General features: G+C 44.8%; 1 protein-coding gene across 4 annotated transcripts in view; it reads left to right on the plus strand.

Moving 5' to 3' along the window:
• GFRA1 (GDNF family receptor alpha 1) overlaps nucleotides 1-19,078 on the plus strand; it is a 234,760-nt gene that overhangs the window by 61,806 nt on the left and 153,876 nt on the right. For 3 of the 4 annotated variants that reach the window (XM_018041625.1, XM_018041624.1, XM_018041623.1), the window contains exon 5: nucleotides 5,855-5,869. The exons of the other annotated variant lie outside the window; for it this stretch is intronic. In XM_018041625.1, the coding sequence (XP_017897114.1) occupies nucleotides 5,855-5,869 (15 nt within the window). The remainder of the gene's footprint in view (nucleotides 1-5,854; nucleotides 5,870-19,078) is intronic. 4 annotated transcript variants of the gene reach the window in all.

Raw genomic sequence — 19,078 nt, forward strand, 5'->3', positions numbered from 1 at the left:
TTTCTCTAACCATAGTTATGGGCTGAGCTATGGATTGAAATAGTAAATTATTCCTAGCAGACTGAATGGGCAGTAAGACTGCCATCTAGTTCCCCTCATAAAACAAAGCAATAGATAAATAAAGGAGATCCAACTCACTTAACCTGCGTGGCTCTGTGCACCGCTAATTATTAACCCAGGCACAAGAGAAGGGTTCACCCAGAGTGTGGTTAAATCATTTTTAATAGAGGTAAACACGAGCCATGTGGATGAGTAGCACTCAAGCACATTTTTAATCAGCAACGTTTAGGAATCACCCAGCCTAATTGCCATAACTTATTAATAATAATAAATAATCTGGTCTTTTTATGGCTCCTGTCTCTGGAGGACTCAGTGCATTAAAAATCTCTGGGGTGTGAATCTCTCAGTAGCTATGGGGGAGGTGGGCAAATATCCTTGATGCTCATTCCTAACAGAAGAAAGTGGACATTGAGGCCAAGAAAGGCAAATCTGAGTTCGTTCTTTTTTACTTGCTTCTTCCTACATCTGAATCGCCAATTTATAGATGCCCTTTCATCTATCTATAGGACCAGAATGGCTCTGGTGGGGGTGGGGTCGGAGAACAGGCTTTTCTTTGTTGACGTGAATGATTAGGGTTGAGGTTTTTTCCCTTGGGAAGTGAGTATGAGCAGAGCTTTGTCTGAAGGAGTTCATTTCCTCTGCACAAGTGTCCCTGGTGTCCTTTGGGTTCAACCTGACTGTGGCTAGGCTGGGCACTGGAAACTCCGAACTCCCTAATTGCATGATTTCCAGTTCCTGGCGGAGCAGAGAAGATGGCACCATGTCTTATTCTCAGTCATTCTCTGCTGCAGCAGGTGGGGGATGAGGAAATGTTTGTGTAAATGATCGGACTTAACCTCCCCACTGCCATGGTGTGAGCGTTAAAATCTCTCCAGGTCAGTTTGGTTCAAAGGTTGTAAGTGATTGACTCCCAGATAACTCTTAGTGGTTGGTTAGACTGGACAGAGATGATTGCCCTCAAAGTTTGAGGCCATTTAATTCCTATAAGTGACTAGTTCTTGCGGGTTGGGGGTGTTGGACACATGTGCCAGAATAGAAGATGACAAAAGGTATTTCTGTGGCTGATGTCCTCTGAGGTCTACAGTTTTGGCAGATGTAAAGTGGCACAGAATCTACCTTCTTCTCACTTATTTTCCATTCTTCTGTCCATGAATCACGTGAACATGAGCCTGGATGGCTGCTTCTGTTTGGAAAAGTGAAATTTTAAAGAGGGTACCCAAGCAGTTATTATTCAGAGCAAAGAGCTAGGTAATGCTAAGAATGGAATGATTTCTGTCGTAAGAGTACAAAAGACATACATTTAGAGTGTAAATTATAAGATAACTCATGTGCAAAATTGTTATAATATTTATACTAGTGTTTATTAAAATTTACATTTGAATAAAAGGGTGCAAAACGTAAATGAAGCTGAAAAGTGGATTTGAAAAGAATCTGAGATAGCTTATATGAAAATCAGGAGAGTTTTCTAGGATAGATGATAGGAATAGTACTCTATGTAGGTTTGTCTGTTAAACCATGAAATATACAGTAGGATTGGAACGAATAAGGTCTCTGATTCCTGAATCTCTGCCTGAATTTCCTCCCTCCCTGCCCACTGATACTTTCCAGTAACTCAGATCAGTACTGAAAGCCACGGAGAGGAGGTTGAAGTTTCTGGACGGATGTCGAGGCTGGATCCGTATTTGAAAGGCTAATCTCATTTCACTGATGTTTTCAATGTTGGAAATTTTTGTCTGTATTCATTAAAGGAGAATGATAAATCTCTAATTTGTACTTTGCTACTAATAGGGATGATTTTGTGCTTCATTAAGGTTAAATGAATCTCATGTCGTCCTGGCTCAGCCTTTCACGGACACCATGTGTGATCTTGGGAGAGATCTCTTCCTTCTCTGGGACTCAGTTTCTTCATCTATAAAACAAGGGGGTTGTAGCAGACGAGTGTTGAGAGATACCAGCCCCCCTGCCCTTCCCTCCTGTGTGGGAACACACCATGCCAGGCACTTAGGACCCACAAAGGCCATCAAGACGCATAGCTCTTGTTCTCAGGAGCACATGGTCTTCATAAATAACTAATTATAGTATGAACTCTAATTGCAACATGCGCAAGTTACTCTGGGAGCACAGAGGCAGAAAGAGCGACTTCCTTCTCTGCAGGGATGGGCTCTGAGAAACTTCGCAGTGGCTGTGACATTTGAAGGGGGAGGAGGAGGGCTTCTCCAGGTGTGCAGGCTGGTCAGAGGGTGGGTGGCTCAGACTGTGCGTTGCAGGCAGCAGATGCACGTGACTGTGCTAATTCAGGGAGCTGCACGTGATCCCTCTCATCGTCTCTGGACCGTCAGGGCATGGGGGCCGAGTAGCTCTGTATACACTGCTATGTCAGAACTTGGGCCAGTGATGAACTGCTGAGGTTAGAGAGTAATGTATGGCGTGTATAAGGTAAAGCAGGGTTGAAGTTTTCCTGTAATGGCACCAGTGTGGCCCACTTACATTCCAGTTGGCTTTCCTGAGTGTGAGAGGAGGGGTGGTGATTTAGCCAACTCCCTGGGAGTTTTAAGCCTATGTTGGTCTCATCCGTCCTATAGCCACTGGCCTAGGTGTGCCCTGGGGAGCATGTGTGTTGCACGTGAGTGACACCCTTATGAGGTCACATGTGCCCCAATGGGGGCTTTCCTGGTGGCTCAGATGGTAAAGAATCTGCCTGCAATGCAGGAGACCCAGGTTTGATCCTTGGGTCAGGAAGATCCCCTGGAGAAGGGACTGGCAATCCACTCCAGTATTCTTGCCTGGAGATTTCCATGGGCAGAGGAACCTGGAATGAAAACTGTTCTCACTGGTCTTCTCTCCTTGCAGTCTGTTTAACTCATCAAGTACATGGTTATCCACACCATCTGTGACCCCTTGGCTCTTTGTGACCTTGTGAGAGCGGATGTTTTAGCTGAAGACTGGCAGCAAATATAGATGTTGATGATATAGTTCTCATTTAGTTTTTTTTTTAGGGCTTTCTATGTTAAATTATTCTATATTAGCATTCTTTTTTTTAAGCTTTATTTTGCTTTACAATACTGTATTGGTTTTGCCATACATTGCAGCTAAATTTTAAATTCAGATTGTAAATGTAGGGCATGTTCATTGTTAAATTTAAAATAGTACAGAGATTCTTATATAATATTTAAAATGATCCCAGATGCAATTACTTGAAGGTTAACATTTCTGTGACCATCATCACAGGTCTCTAGACATATACACCCATACATGCACATACACGGGCTCAGGATACATGTTCCATGTTACTTTCCGATTTCGTTGCTCAAAAATAATAAAAATCTTCCACCATTTAAAATGGCTGAGCCATAATCCATTGAATAGATGTATTGTTTTTGATTTGGTTCTCTGCTGCTGCTGCTACTGCTGCTAAGTCGCTTCAGTTGTGTCTGACTCTGTGTGACCCCAGAGATGGCAGCCCACCAGGCTCCCCCATCCTTGGGATTCTCCAGGCAAGAACACTGGAGTGGGTTGCCATTTCCTTCTCCAACGCATGAAAGTGAAAAGTGAAAGTGATGTCGCTCAGTCGTGTCCAACTCCTAGCGACCCCATGGACTGCAGCCCACCAGACTCCTCCATCCATGGGATTTTCCAGGCAAGAGTACTGGAGTGGGGTGCCATTGCCTTTCCTTGACAGGCAAATAGACAATCTCTGTTGCTTGTCCTTTATACACAATGCTGTAATGAACATCTTTGTAGACTTTAGATATTTGAAGACCTTTAGATATTTTATTAGATGACACTCCTAGCAGTGGTGTTGTTAGGTTAAGGATGTATATTTTAATTTTTCCATACATACTGTCAAACTATCTTGTAGAAGTTTTGTATCTGTTTACAACCCCGTGTTGGCTCAGATGGTAAAGAATACCTGCAGTGCTGGAGACCCTGGTTTGATCCCTGGGTTGGGAAGATGCCCTGGAGGAGGGCATAACAACCCACTTCAGTGTTCTTGCCTGGAGAATCTCCACGAAGAGAGGAGCCTGGCAGGCTACAGTCCCTAGGGTTGCAAAGAGTCGGACACGACTGAGCATGGCACAACCCCATGATCAGGGCAGGAACTGGCTTACATCTGCATAGTGGTGTCTGTATTCTTGCCAATGCTATCCTCCATCTTTGAATTACTGGATGAGAAAGTAGGACCAGACAGGAATATCTTGGGGGTGATTGAGAGTCTGTAGAAGCCTGATGTCAAAAAGTACCTTGCAGGGACTTCCCTGGCAGTCCAGTGTTAAGACTTACACCTTCCAAGGGGTAAAGGTTCGATCCCTGGTCAGGAAACTAAGATCCCACATGCCTCATGACCAAAAACCCAAAGCATAAACAGAAGCAATATTTTAACAGATTCAGTAAGACTTTAAAAATTGTCCACATCAAAAAAAAAAAAAAAAAAACCTTAAAAAATGTACCTGACCTATGCATTCGTGTTCACCAAAAGATATGGACAAAACATCACAGTTTGTAATTGCCCAACAGTTGTCTTCAGAAACAATCCAAATATCCATCCACATTAGGATGGAGAAATAAATTATGATAAAATCATAAAATCACCCAGTAGAATACCACCTGGCAGTGAGAATGAATGGCCTTCTACATGCCACAGCATGGATGACTCCCATAATCACTATAGAGTAAAGAAGGCAGACAGAACAAATTTGTATTGGATTAATTCATTTGTATAAAGCCTGTTGGCTCAACAGGTAAAGAACTTGCCTGCAATGCAGGGGATGTGGGTTCAATCCCTGGGTCGGGAAGATCCCCTGGAGGAGGAGGCTATGGCAACCCACTCCAGTATTCTTGCCTGGAGAATCTCAAGGAGAGAGGAGCCTGGTGGGCTGTGGTCACAGAGAGCTGACCATAACTGAAGCAAATGAGCACAGAGCCCAGAAGTATGCCTAGTGGTTACTGTTGGCAGGCGTTAGCCAGTGCTTGTTAATTTATGCTTTTTGCTAATATGTGTGTTTTCAGATGCCAGACCTAGTGCTTGGCATATGAATTAGTAGTATTTTTTTCAACTTGTCACAGATTTTGACTTCAGATTTAATATGAAGACCTGGTGTTATTAGTTGTGAATTGTATGTGGAGAATTCATACAGATTTTGTGCTTATTACGATTTAAATATGGAACTTTAGTAGATTCACAGGTCTTTCCTCTGTTTATCCTGTTGTGTGCCATTGTCACTTCTGTTGTTTATAAACCAGCCCGGCAGCTTAGTAGTAGGCAAGAAGATGGTTTGTGGAATCAGACAGATTTGGGTTCAATCCTGAGCTCATTGCTTATTCCTCTGTGGTCTTGGATCAGTTTCTCAACCATCCAGAAGCTCAGTATCCCTATTTATAAAGTAAGGATAATATTGCAACTTGCCTCATAGGGTTGTAGTGAAAATAGTAATATTAAAATGAATAGTAACTGGCAACTTTTGTATGTTTACCATATCCTGGACACCAGTCTAAGACTTTAAAACATAGGACACAGTTTGTTTAATCTTTCCAATGCAAATGTATTTGTGGTTTAGGAATCTGTAAGCCACAGGGTTAGTAAGCATCGAGCCAGGATTTAAACCCACGCAGTTCCCTTCCAGAGCTCAAGCTTTTAACCACTGTCTCTGAGTAGAGGAAATATTGTACTAAGAGGGTTTAGTACAGTCAGTGTATGTTAGCTATGATGCTCATCACTGTCATTTACAACGTAATTACTAATTTTTTTCTCCTTTCTCTCTCCCTTTTTCCTCCTGTTTTTCCTTCCTCCTGGCAGATGTTTTCCAGCAAGGTAAGCTCATTGCCTCCTGCCTGCTTTTCTATTGCTTGCGCCGTTTTGGGAAAGAGGATCACCTGCGTGCAGAGGGTTATGGGGCTTTCCATCCTTCTGTGGACATGCCACGGGGACTTTAGGACAGACGTACCGTGAGGAGGATGGTCTGGGGTGGCCTGAAGTGCCATCAGCCTTCCAGAACCTCTGCTGTCCAGCCTCTACCCCTTCCTCTGGACCTTGCTTGGGGGTAGAATGAGGACTGGATAGTTGGGGCAGGGACATTGGGCATGGGTTTATGCCCAGGCACCTGTCCAAGGGCAGGGCTGCTGTGGGCTTGTGAGACAGGTGGGGAGCAGATGTCTCTGGAGGGGATCGGGTGGAGGCCCCTGTTTCTCAGAGCTCCTGCATCCAGGCCAGCTTCTGCTTGGTCAGGTCTCCACACGCCACCTCCACATGGGAGCTTCTCTGTCAAGCAAAGGTGTGGGCAAGACCATGGCTGGCTGGCCACTTTGTGCCCTTCAGCCCAGAGGGACCTCACAATCCCTCCAATTGGGCCAGTGATTGAGAGGAACCCGGCAAGGGTGTGCAGTGTCTTACATATTTTTCCAGTCAAGTTTATATGTTCAGGGGAGCTGGAGAGGGAAAGCGTAGACTGTGTCTAAGCTATGTGTCCTTCTGGCTCATGTTTAAGTCCCCACTCAGCATGCACAGCTTCTGCACTCTGGGAGACTCGCGGGCATGGCCTTATTGAACCCACTAGATACACCGTCAGGGCAACTGCCTCTTTCCGTTTTTCATCACCATCTGAAACTACTGGGAGAAAGCGGACAGACCAGATTGTTTATATATTCAAGGTGGGAAGTGTGTGTATCCCATGCCTGCCACCTCATTCTCGAATCCCAGGCTGCCTTAGGATAAAAGAGACTGGAGTAAAAAAAAAAAAAAAAAATCCAGGCATCACAAAAGTAGCTTCCAGATAATTTTATGGGCTGGATATTTTCTCAACGATTATTTTACCCCAAACATGCAGCGTGTGATGGAGAAGGTCTGTCTGCTTTCTCTGATCGAAACGCAGTTGTGGGCAACAATGAAGGGACTTGCGTTGTCTTTTAAGAGTGTGGAGTCATAGACCTACTTTTATAAATAATTCATAAATCTAAACCAGCCAGAAGTAATAAGTTCCATTTGGCTGGAGACGAAGCGATGGGCAAAATTGAGAAGGTGCCACGACTGTGGGTGTAAAGCATGTGCCGTCAGGGTCCTGGCTACAGTGCGTTTTCTTCCTTGACACGTTGAGGGTTTGATGACCTGCTATGGGAGGCAGTTTTTTTTTTTTTTTCTATAAACTAGAGAGCCAAGCTCTCCCCAATGCCGAACTACGTGTCTTCTTTTGAGATATAAAATGTGTGAGTTTGGAAAAGTCTTGTTGGAGCCGGCATGCCGAGGCCCCTGGAGAATGGAGAGAGAAAAGGTTGGTATCAGATCTGGCTTTTCTACCTACAACCATGAGCATCCAGTTATTGTAGTCAGTATAAAAAATGGCTTATCAGACTGCTCATGTCAAGTTTGCCTCCTTTTTAATCAGTCATGCCATTCCATTGATGGGATTTGACTGTCGGTAACAATGATATGCAGAGCAAAACTTATAATCACCTGTAAATCATGGACTATCGAGACTTAATAACATCTTCCAGAGACAGAAGCTGCTAGCTATCCCTGGCCCTGTGAGATAGTACTAGGATTACAGATGGGGAGAACTGAACTTGCTTTTGTGAATTATTTACATGGCTCTGGCCTTTGTAGGACTGTTTCATACAGAGGGACATTCTCTGAAATGATGGCCGAGAACTCACCAGCTGGTGCCCCTCCTTACCTCTGCTTCCGGCCATTCTGCCTGTGAAATGAATGCTCAGTGAAATGTGATAGTAAAAATGTGTCAGTGACAGTAACCTCAGAAAAAGACAAAGCTTCTCTGTCTTGCAGACAATGTCTGAAACGTGACTGCACAGCATCTTCTTGGGGCGGGGAGGGTGGGGGATGGGTGCGCAGAAACTTTGCTACCAGAATTGTGCCATTAACTTGAAACACAGGGGCCATGAAGTGTGCTAGAAATAAACAGCAGAAAACTATGTGGTTTCAGGTGAACAGAAGCCACAGGGCCGTTTCTGCCGCCCATCAAGGCAACTGTGAGCGGCTCCGGGCTGACCATGCCATGGGCATCAGGCCCAGCTTGCTTTGGTTTACCCAGGGACTGAAGGCCAGCTGGGTTGGGGAGTGCTGGTTTGCAAAAATGTACTCTTGGCCATGAGCGAGTGAGGTCTCTTTGCCCAGAGGAATCCTTGCATGTTGGGGCTGCCGTACGCCAGGGCTGGCAGAAGAGGGAAGCAGGCTTGCAAGTTGACAACATCAGATGTTCTCAGAGGAAACCGAAGTTTTTTCCTCTGGATAGCATTATCTTTTCTTTCACTACAGATCAATCTTGTTATAGCGGGTGACAGCGCAGCAGCTACTGCGGGTCTTTCTCTGCTGGTACCGTGGTGTGTGCACGTGGGAGCTGATTTCTACCCTCTGAGCCGTATCTGAGTTTGTCTCGGTTCTTTCATCTGTAAATGCCACTCGCTGTGACAGACCACAGGGCCCGAGGACAGTCAGGGAGCAGTGGGTCCGCAGCTGGGCCTTCCGTGTGTAGGAGTTCTGGGGACCATGGGGCCACATTTTCAAGGAGCCTTAATTGACCCACATTATCTGGCATCCACAGAGCTCATGAGCCACTGGATGGCTCTCAGGAATTCTGAAGAGCCACAGAATTGCTCTTCACAACATCAAATGCAATTGAAAATGCTGTACGTGCGCATGTGTCTAGAATCTTGAGTTTTAGGGCACTTTTATACTGATCGTTTAATAATGAAGTCAAGACTACACACGCACACACACACACCGCACAGCTCATTTGAAGTTACTGAAGCAGCTTTAAATGCTCATCTATGGGCTCAACCTTGGTTCTGAAATCGAACGGAAACTGAGTGGCTTGGAAATGAGAACACCACCACTCAGCTGGGCGTTTGAAAGTGTCAGCAGGCACCATATAAAGATTTCACCATTGAGTTAATTCTCTGCTCAGTGAACTGAAGTCCTTTATAGACTCTGTGCCCGAAGAGGTATAGCCTTCCCTCCTCCTCAGTTCTCACCTGGAGCTGGGATCTTGCTATTAGAGAGGGTTTTCTTCCAGTTCAAGTAATTTTTGATACCTTTCAAACATAGTGCACTTGTTTATTTTGTAACCAGTAGCTGTGTGTGAGGTACTTTCTATGAGGATAAAGGAGTGACTGAGACGGCGAAGTCCCCTGTTCTCATGGAACTCATGGTCGAGCTTGGGGAACATTTGGTGCCAGGCATGCAAATTAATAAACAAGATAAATTTCAAGAGGGATACAAGAAGTGAGGGCTTCCCTAGTAGCTCAGCTGGTAAAGAATCTGCTTGCAACACAGGAGACCCCGTTTTGATTTCTGGGTTGGGAAGATCCCCTGGAGAAGGGATAGGCTACCCACTCCAGTATTCTTGGGCTTGCCCTGATGGCTCACTTGGTAAAGAATCTGCCTTCAGTGCAGGAGATCTGGGTTCAATTTCTGGACTGGGAAGATCCCCTGGAGGAGGGCATGGCAACCTACTCCAGTATTCTTGGCTGGAGAATCCCCATGGATTCTCCATGGGCTGCAGCAGTCCATGTGGTTGCAAAGAGTTGAACATGACTGAGCGATTACACACAGCACAGCATAAGTAGTGAAGAATATATCATGGATGGTATGCTAGGGGCTCAGAGGGCCAAGGATGTTACATGGGGGTGGCCAGAGAGTGACAAGGAAGACCTGCTATTGGAGGATCTGGGCCCCAGCAAGAAAACTTGCAAGGGAGGGGCCTGGTGGGCAGGAACGCCCTCATATTCCAGAATCAGAAGGAAGCTGGTGTGAGAGAGGAAGTTTATGAAATGAGCAAGGAGAGGAGGGCAGGCATGGTCTAGAGATCAGAGGAAGGAAGTCCATGGTGGTAGTGGTGAGTTTTAAGTAGAAGAGTCACATGGTCTTAGTTACATTTAAAAGCACCACACTGACTGCTGTGAAAATGCACAAGAACAGCATGTGAGAAGTTAAAACCAGGACCAGGGCTGAGTGCTGAGCAGGCTCGAGCTGGGCTGAGATGGGGCCCTGCCCTCAGGCCCTAGTCGCTCCCTTGAGGAAGTGTGGTGGGTAGTGGGAACTTCCCACCCAGCCAGCTCACCTCTACTGAGCACCATATTTTGTGCCTGTGTGGAGTCTTGTGCCATGACTTAAGGCTGGCAAATTGTGCTCCCCTAAGACGCCAATAAAATATTCTTCTATGTGTCTTCAGATTGTAAAAAGCCACTTTGCTCCAGTGCATACATATGTTTTCATCATCTATATTACGTATACATTATTAATGTATGCGCTTCCCTGGTGGCTCAGATGGTAGGGAACTGCCTGCAGTGCGGATTCCTGGGTTCAGTCCCTGGGTTGGGAAGATCCCCTGGAGGAGGGCATGGCAATCTAGTATTCTTGCCTGGAGAATCCCCCTGGATAGAGGAACCTGGCAGGTTAAAGTCGATGAGGTTGCAAAGAGTCGAACACAACTGAGCAACTAAGCACAGCACATTAGTGTGTGTGTGTGTATATATATATATATAAGTATGCCTAGTAGACATCAGTTTTTCCCCCAGTAGGGCTGCTGCCTTTGTTGAGGAGGTTGGTCCAATAGCTTTGCCCAGCAGCCTCGGTTTTCCTATCTGTAAAATGAGAGAGTTGGGGAGATCCTTGACCCATCGTGGCTTCCTGCTGATGCTCTGTTTTAAGAAGTTTTAAGTGAACTTGAGTTAATGAGTACAAAAATGTCCCATGCTGCAGATTTCGAGTATTGTCCAGAGAACATGGGTGAAAACAGAGGTTGAGAATGAGGTGGCTGAGAATTAAGGTGAAAAGAAACATGGTTGCAGAAGTGTAACCTACTCTCAAGGCTTTTGGAAACATCAGTTCTTTCCTATGTGTGTTAATAATGGAATTCACACTGGATGGCATTGCTTTTACTAATCTGAAAAGAACAATAAATCATAGTTTGCTTTCTGGCAGCCCAGCCTAGCTCGTTAATTGTTGAGGTGGGTTTGTGATCACAGTGACCACTGCCATTTATAATGTGCTTGACTTAAGCTCTTTTGCATTTTTCAAATGTGTTGGTCTAACTGCTGGAGTTGGATCTTAGGTTTTTCCCAACCACTTCAGAAAACCCATCTATTATAAAACTCTGACCCTTTAGCCATGAATTATGGTCCCCCTGGTAACATTATACATTATGAAATATTGTTTTCTTTATGAATGTGGGATTTGGGTGAATAAATTAAATCTATTGTTACCACCTCCAGGGAAAAACTCCAAGTTGTCATATGATGCTAACAAGTAAATGAGAAAAATGCGTGAACATTCTTATGGTGGAAAGTGGCTGATTCCCTGGTCACACGTTTCTAAGCTAATATTTATGGTGTATATATATAGCATCCCCCTTTCTGTTCAGAGTCAGTAGAATATTCCGAGTCATGTAGGAAATGCATTCATCTTTCCAGCACAAACTGAACATTATCATTTAATTTCATGTAGATTCACTTTGTGTGAGTGCCTTGTGTAGGAAAACGATAGGCATATTTAAATAGTCACATTCTCTGAGATGCTTTATGACATTCTGCCTGGGCTGTGCAAGGTGGTCTGTTCCCTGCCAGCTGGCTTCGAGTAATGCTTTTCCTTGTAGCAGATTCTGTGTCCTCACTCCAATCCTGAAGTATGCGTTTCAGGTGAGGTCTCAGAGTCTCTCTTCCCAGTTAGTAGAGTTTCACAATTGCCAGATCAATGAAAGGGGGTAAGTTTTATTGTTGAGATGGTTGCTAATAACAAGAGGAATTTTTCTTCTCTAAATTTTATTTTATTGGGATGATAATAATGATGATGACGGTACCACCAATATTTGTCCACGTCCTGTATTCCAGGCATTGGGACAGTTGCTTTGTACACATTTTCCCGTTGAATCGGTCCCCGTATTTTTTGAAGTAGGTTTTATAACCAGTAATCCCACTTTACAGGGGAGAAAACTGAGCACAGAGTAGAATCCATCTAGTGATGTTTATATAAGTTATGAGTAGTAGAGCCAGGATTTTATTTTATTTTATTTTATATTTTGTGGGTTCGAATCCCACCAGAGTCAATTTTATTTTATTTTTTTCCTTTCCTCTTTTTCCGACTTTTTCTTAAAGTCTCCCACCCTTCTCCTCCTACGCTATCTCAGTGTTTTCCAGCTGGTTTCAGTTCCAACCTCAGCCTCTGCTCTGCTCTCTTCTTTACTTACCTGTCTGCCCCGGGGGGGCTTGGGCCGAGGAGAGCAGGACTGGGAGTGGGAGACAGAAGGGGAGGGAAAGTGGGTGTGAACGCTGAGATAAAGGCAGGGCCCTGGCTCCGGGAAGGAGAAGGCTATGGCACCCCACTCCAGTCCTCCTGCCTGGAAAATCCCATGGACGGAGGAGCCTGGTGGGCTGCAGTCCATGGGGTCGCAAAGAGTCGGACACAACTGAGCAACTTCACTTTCACTTTTCACTTTCATGCATTGGAGAAGGAAATGGCAACCCACTCCAGTGTTCTTGCCTGGAGAATCCCAGGGACGGCGGAGCCTGGTGGGCTGCCGTCTATGGGGTCACACAGAGTCGGACACGACTGAAGCGACTTAGCAGTAGCAGCTGGCTCCGAGACACATGGAGACTTAATAACCACTTTATACTATGTATTAGGGACTCAGGAAAGGACTGGGGCTGGATTGGGGGCAGAGGGTACAATCCTAGACACAAGGGGATGGGCGCAGGGAGAAGGGACAGGGACCAGGCCAATACATATTTATTTATTTTGGTTGAAAGACCTTATTCTACAGTAAAGTTTTAGGTTTTCTGAAAAATTGTGAAGCTAGAGAGTCACCGTATACCCTGCACCCCGTTTCCCCTACTACTAACTTCTTACATTAACATGGTTCGTTTGTTACAACTAATGACCCAATATTGATCCGTTATTATTAGCTAAACTCCATGGCTTATTCAGATTCCCTTGCATGAGAACATGTGTGCTGATGATTCGCTCAGTTCTGTCTGATTCTTTGCAACACTGTAGACTATAGCCTTCCAGGCTCCTCTTTACATGTCATTTTTTCAGGCAAGAATACTGGAGTGGGTTGCATTTCCTCCTCCAGGGGATCTTACCAACCCAGGGGTTGAACCTGCGTCTCCTTCGTCTCCTGCAGTGGCAGGCGGATTCTTTACCACTGCGCCACCTGGGAAGCCCATTCATATTCCCTTAGTTTGTACCTAATGTTCCATCTCTTTTCGGGGATCCTATCCAAGACATCACATCACTTTTAGCATCTGTGTCTTGGGCTCCTCTTGGCTGTGACAGTTTCTAAGATTTACCTTGTTTTTGATGACCTTGACACTGTTGAGGAGTCCTGGTGTTTTGGGAAGTCTCTGTTGTAGATGTCCCTCTCTGGGAATTTGAATCCTGTTTTTCTCATGATTAGACTGAGGGTATGGGTTTTGGGGAAGATCACAGAGGTAAAGCTCCATTTGCCTGACTTCATATCAAAGGCATTTCCTGTCAACATGATCTATGACTCTTGATGTTGATCTTGAACACCTGGCTGAAGTCGTGTTTGTCAGGTTTTTCCACTGCAAAATTACTTTCTGACTCCTTTCCACACTGTACTCTTTGGAAGGAAATCTACGCATAACCTACTCTTAGGGAAAGTGCAGAGCTGTGTTCCATCTTATTATACAGAGGCTGGCTACTCAAGTTATTTTTCTGCAAGGGAGATTTGGTTCCTATGCTTCATTTATTACTTTATACAATCATATATTTAGATCAGTATGGACTTAGGATTATTTATTCTATCTTGTTGTTGTCATTTAGTCACTAAGTTGTGCCTGACTTTTTGCAAGTCCATGGGCTGTAGCCTGCCAGACTCCTCTGTCCATGGGATTTCCTAGGCAAAAATACCAGATTGGGTTGCCATTTCCTTCTCCAGGGGATCTTCTTGACCCAGGAATCCAACTCACAACTCCTGCTCTGGCAAAGGATTCTTTATCCTATGTTGCTCAGTTGTGTCCAATTCTTTGTGACCCCATGGACTGTAGCTTGCCAGGCTCTTCTCCTCATAGAATTTTACTCTATACCTTGGATTACAATGTAATGCATATTTAATTTATTTTCTTGGCTTGTCCACTGGAAGCTCACTCAGTGGACTCCTTGTGTCCCTTTGGTATACTATTGTCAGTTATTTTTTGAGGCCTTCTGCAATACTTTCTGATACTATAAGATGCTCCATGCTCATCTTGTGTATTTCCCATCCCTGTCCTTGAGTCAGCCATTTCCTAAAGGAGCCCTGCTTCCTTTTATTGGAGAATGATGTTAGAAACCAAGATCTGGGTGCTGGGTACGCTTATTGTTATTGGGGTGTCATTTCTTTTAGGCCCTCTCAGTTGACAGAGCAAAAAACGCATGTGTGTGTATTCTAACCCATGTACATATGCCTGTCTGTTTCTATATACAACCAGCTGTATCTATATTAAGTGTGAGTTCTTACTGGTGTGTCTGCTGCTGCTAAGTCACTTCAGTCATGTCCGACTCTGTGTGACCCCATAGATGGCAGCCCACCAGGCTCCCCCGTCCCTGGGATTCTCCAGGCAAGAACACGAGTGGGTTGCCATTTCCTTCTCCAGTGCATGAAAGTGAAAAGTGAAAGTGAAGTTGCTCAGTTGTGTCCAACTCTTAGCGACTCCATGGACTGCAGCCTACCAGGCTCCTCCATCCATGGGATATCCCAGGCAAGAGTACTGGAGTGGGGTGCCATTCCCTTCTCCACTGGTGTGTCTAGCTCTCATCATTACCACATGGATCATTCTAGGCTTCTCCCCTTGCTTATCTGCACATTCCCACTCCCAAGGTGAGACACTTAAGCCAGGGTTTTCAACTCAGGAAGTCTGACTTAGGCTTTACAACACTGTCATGATTCCCACTGAAGGACTTTCTTCTACTCCTGGTGAAACGCAGTCACAGGTCCTTGACCTTTCCTAGGCTCAACAGGACCACCCGGATGCAGAGGGGTGAGTTTATTAGATACCTATCTATGTCAGTTCCAGCTGTTGTAACAAAATGCCATAAACGGGGAGTAGGGTGGGGTGTCAAATAGCAAGTGTTTATTTCTCATGGTTCTGGAGCCTGAAAGTATGAGATCAAGTTGCTGGTAGATTCCATGTCTGCTGCGGGCTGGTTTTCTGATCTGGAAAAAGTCGTCTTTTCTCTGTGTCCCCAGGAAGCAGAAGGGAATGAGCTCTCTGGTCTATGCTGATGTCTCCAATGTGTGTGTGTGTGTGTGTGAGAAGCAATATTCTCACTGCATTTTCACAGTCTCTTCTAATGTCTTTATTAGGACCATGCTTACAATCCCTGCAATGACATTTTATCTTGAAATGGTTGTGAGTTCAGCTCCCCTCCCAGTTCCTCTCCTAGATATGTCCCTGCTCCTGCTCACTTTATAAAACTCAGGATACCTCTCTGCTGGGTTACCCTGACTCGCTCATCCCAACAGGTGGGGAATTCTGCCTTCTTCTCTGCGGAGTTTCCTATTACCCTCTCCTGCCTCCATCAGCACTTCTCTCAACTCATGTTGTTTTAATGATCTGTTTGAGTAAGTCTTCCCACCCCAGATCAAGCCCCTGGACAGAAGGAACTGTGTCTTTTAATTTGAATTCCCAGCACCAAGTGCAGTGCTTAGCACATAGTGGGTGCTCAATAGATGTTTGATGAATAACAGTGGACTAAAATGACAAAGCTCAGAGGAACTGCATTTTGTGTGTATGGTTTATGTGTGTACACATGCATGAACGTGCACACACATGTACACACACTTCCTTTTATGTTCAACAGTTTAGGTGCTTAGTAAGGTTGAAGCAGATGCTGTCACTATATAAGTTGGACATTGACAGCAAAGCCAAATCCTTTCTCATCCATGAGTCCAAAAGTCTTTTTGCCATTCTGTTTCTTTCACCACTGGTTTTTTGTTTTGTTTTGTTTTGTTTTTTGTTTTGAGGGGACAGGTTTTGAACCCAGAATGAATCAGCAGATATTACCTGCTGTGGTCTGTGCGGGTATGAGCAGGAGCATGAGATATATAGCAGACACATTTCTACCTTCCAAGAGTTGACAATTTTATTGGAAACTCAAAGCCAGTCTGTTTAGGGGCCAATGGGCACTACCCTTTCTCAGTGCTGGAGGAAGTCATAGAGGGTGGGGGTTCTTCTGCTGAAAGAGTGGGGCTGGAGATAGTTTAAAGAAGGCAGAAGACCTGAGTGGACAGGACCAGGGCAGACCTGTAGGTGGGCAGATGGAAGACAATCTGAATGGAGGTGGAGGCAAAGACAAGTTTGGTGTTATGCTTAGGGGATGTTGAAAGTGCAGTACACTCACCAGGCTCTAGGTTAGGACTGGGTGGGACCAGTGATGGAGGCTTCACAGACTGTCAAGGTCCGAAACCCTCTCTGCTTTCTTGTGCCCCCAAATCTACCAATGTGATTGAAAAGATTTTGTCTACCAAGTGCATGGTATTGTTGTTGAGTTATTGCACTTTTCTTATTCATTTTATTATGCCTTTTGCTGTTTAAGATTGACCAATCAGTGTTTCTAATCTTTACGGTGAATTAGTTATGCCCTTGAGTTGATGGAATTCTAATCCAGAAAAAAGCTGGCTTGATATTTTAGATAGCTTGAACAATAGTTTTCTTGGTTATTTTTAAATCTAGGCAGCAAAATTTAGATTTGTTCTAGGAACCGCAAGAAAGCCATTGTAGCTTTTTGAGCAGAGAAATAGCGTGTACTGTGCACACGATGAAAGTGCTATGTGCTGGGTAGCAGAGGATAAAGATGGGCTCTGCTTACTTATGTACAATGTGCCACGCGCATACTTTAACGCCTTTCTTCCCCAGAATGACGCTAAGAGTTTCACGTACTCATTTATCTTCATTTTTATCCCCATTTTTCATATGCTGAAATAGATTCAGAAAGCTCACGTAGCTTTACTTTGCAGAGGGTCTCCCATCTAGTAAAGAACAGGGCCTGAATTCAGAACCAGGCAATTGGACTTAGTTCAAATTCTTACCACCATATCACAAAGTCATTTTGGAGGGACCAGATTAATGGTTAATGTAGGTGTTAGCTATATGGGTGTTCATTGCAAATTATCTCACCTTTGCTATATGTTTGAAGACTTCATAATAAAATATGGAGAAAACAAAGAAACCTTAGTTGGGTTCTTCATAGAAATAGAGATCACATGGCCTCCACAGTCATGGATAAAGAGAGGTCAGTCAGAGGTTGGGCCTCCCTAGAGGAGTGGGCCGGTCGTGGGGTCCAGCTGTGGGATTCCAGGTGAGGTGGGGACCCAGGTGAGAGACAGGTGGAGAGCAGGCTGAGTGCTCTGCTAGTTTCCTGGGTGCTCTTGTAATGAATAACCAAGAACTTGAGGGCTTAAAACAACAGAAATGTATTCTCTCACAGTTTTAGAAGTCAAGGGTCTGAAGTCAAGATGTTGGCAGGACCCTGCTCTCTCTGAAGGTTCTAGGGGAGGGTCCTTCCCTGCCTCTTAACCAGCCTGTGGAGGCTCCCAGAAACTCTTGGTTTTCCTCAGCTTGTAGCTGCATCTTTCCAATCTCTTCCTTCACCATCACACAGCCTCTCCTCATCTTATAAGTACACTGGTCACTGGATTTAGGGGCCACTCTAATCCAATGTGACCACGTCACAACTTGATGACATCTGCAGAGACCTTATTTCCAAGCAAGATCACATATTGAGGTTCAGGGTGGGCATGAACTTTTGGGTTGGGGACACTAGTCAACCATGATAAGTGAACAGCCAATCTGGGAGGTCCAGTATAGGGAGAGGGGATTATGGGAGGACAAGGTGGCCGAAAAGAAAGTAAAGGGCTGAAAGATAGGGAGGAAACCCTGAGCAGAGTGGAGAAGAAAATTGAATTAAATTTGGTAAGAGAAAGAAACAAGGGCTCCAGAGAGAGGAAAACAAGGCAAGTAGGTTTTCGAGGAAAGGGCTGTGTCTCAACCATGGGCCTCTCTGTTTATTTATCTCTTGAATATCTTAAAGAATTAAAATGTAAATCTCGGAAATTAAATCCACGGGCACAATGTCAACAGAGAGGGCTTTTGCAGAACAGACAAAGCTGTTCTTTTTCCTTGTGAAACAGCCATGGTGGGAAACCACGTCTGTATGCATAAGATTTATTTGAGATGGATTAAGGTTCGTGATGAGCGAATCTCTGAAGGATTGGAGGTGCAGTTCTCATAAGCCTGCAAAAGTTCAGCTCCTTATCTGAGGCTTATCCAAACCTGACGAAACCTTTTAGGCCAGCATGGAGGTTAGGGACCTCCAGCAGCTGAAAGTTAATATCCTGCGTCAGGAAACCACCTGCATTGTGAGGGGCGGCGGGGAGAGAGGCGTATAAATTAATGTGCTCTTGGAAAGGAGGCCCTCTGTGGGTTGGGGCTTCCTGAGCGTGGACCACCCACTCTCTTTGGTAGGGGGATTACAAGCTCAGTCCTTTGAGCCCTTTAGGGGAGGGAGCTAATACCTCCTGGTTCTTGAGATCTTTCACCGCGTTCAGTTCTCATGTCAAATTCAGTTCTCGGTCACCTCCTTAGGCATCCATTTGGATTCTTGGACCCCAGAACATTCTTCCTGTAGTAGGCTGCTCTTTGTTAGGCAATCACCTCTTCAGAGATGGCTTCCCTGGCCATCTTTGTTGAAGATATTTCCCCAGACACGGTCCTCCATTGCCTCATCTATTTCCTTACAGCACTGTACAAGATGGGTATTGGGTTAAATAGTGTGCCCCAGGGAACTTCCCTGGTGGTCCAGCGATTAAGGCTTCACACTTCAAGACAGGGGGTGCGGGTTCAATTCCTGGTTAGGGAACTAAGATTCCACATGCCACAAAGGACGGCAAAATCTTTTTCTTAAAATTTAGGATATAAAGGGTACAATTAAATGGTTTAAAAATACTAGTGTGCCCCCCAAATTCATGATCCCTGAAACCTCATGATGTGACCTTATTTGGAAATAGTGTGAGTG

This window comes from Capra hircus, chromosome 26, assembly GCF_001704415.2.
Source record: "Capra hircus breed San Clemente chromosome 26, ASM170441v1, whole genome shotgun sequence".
NCBI classification, from domain to species: Eukaryota; Metazoa; Chordata; class Mammalia; order Artiodactyla; family Bovidae; genus Capra; species Capra hircus.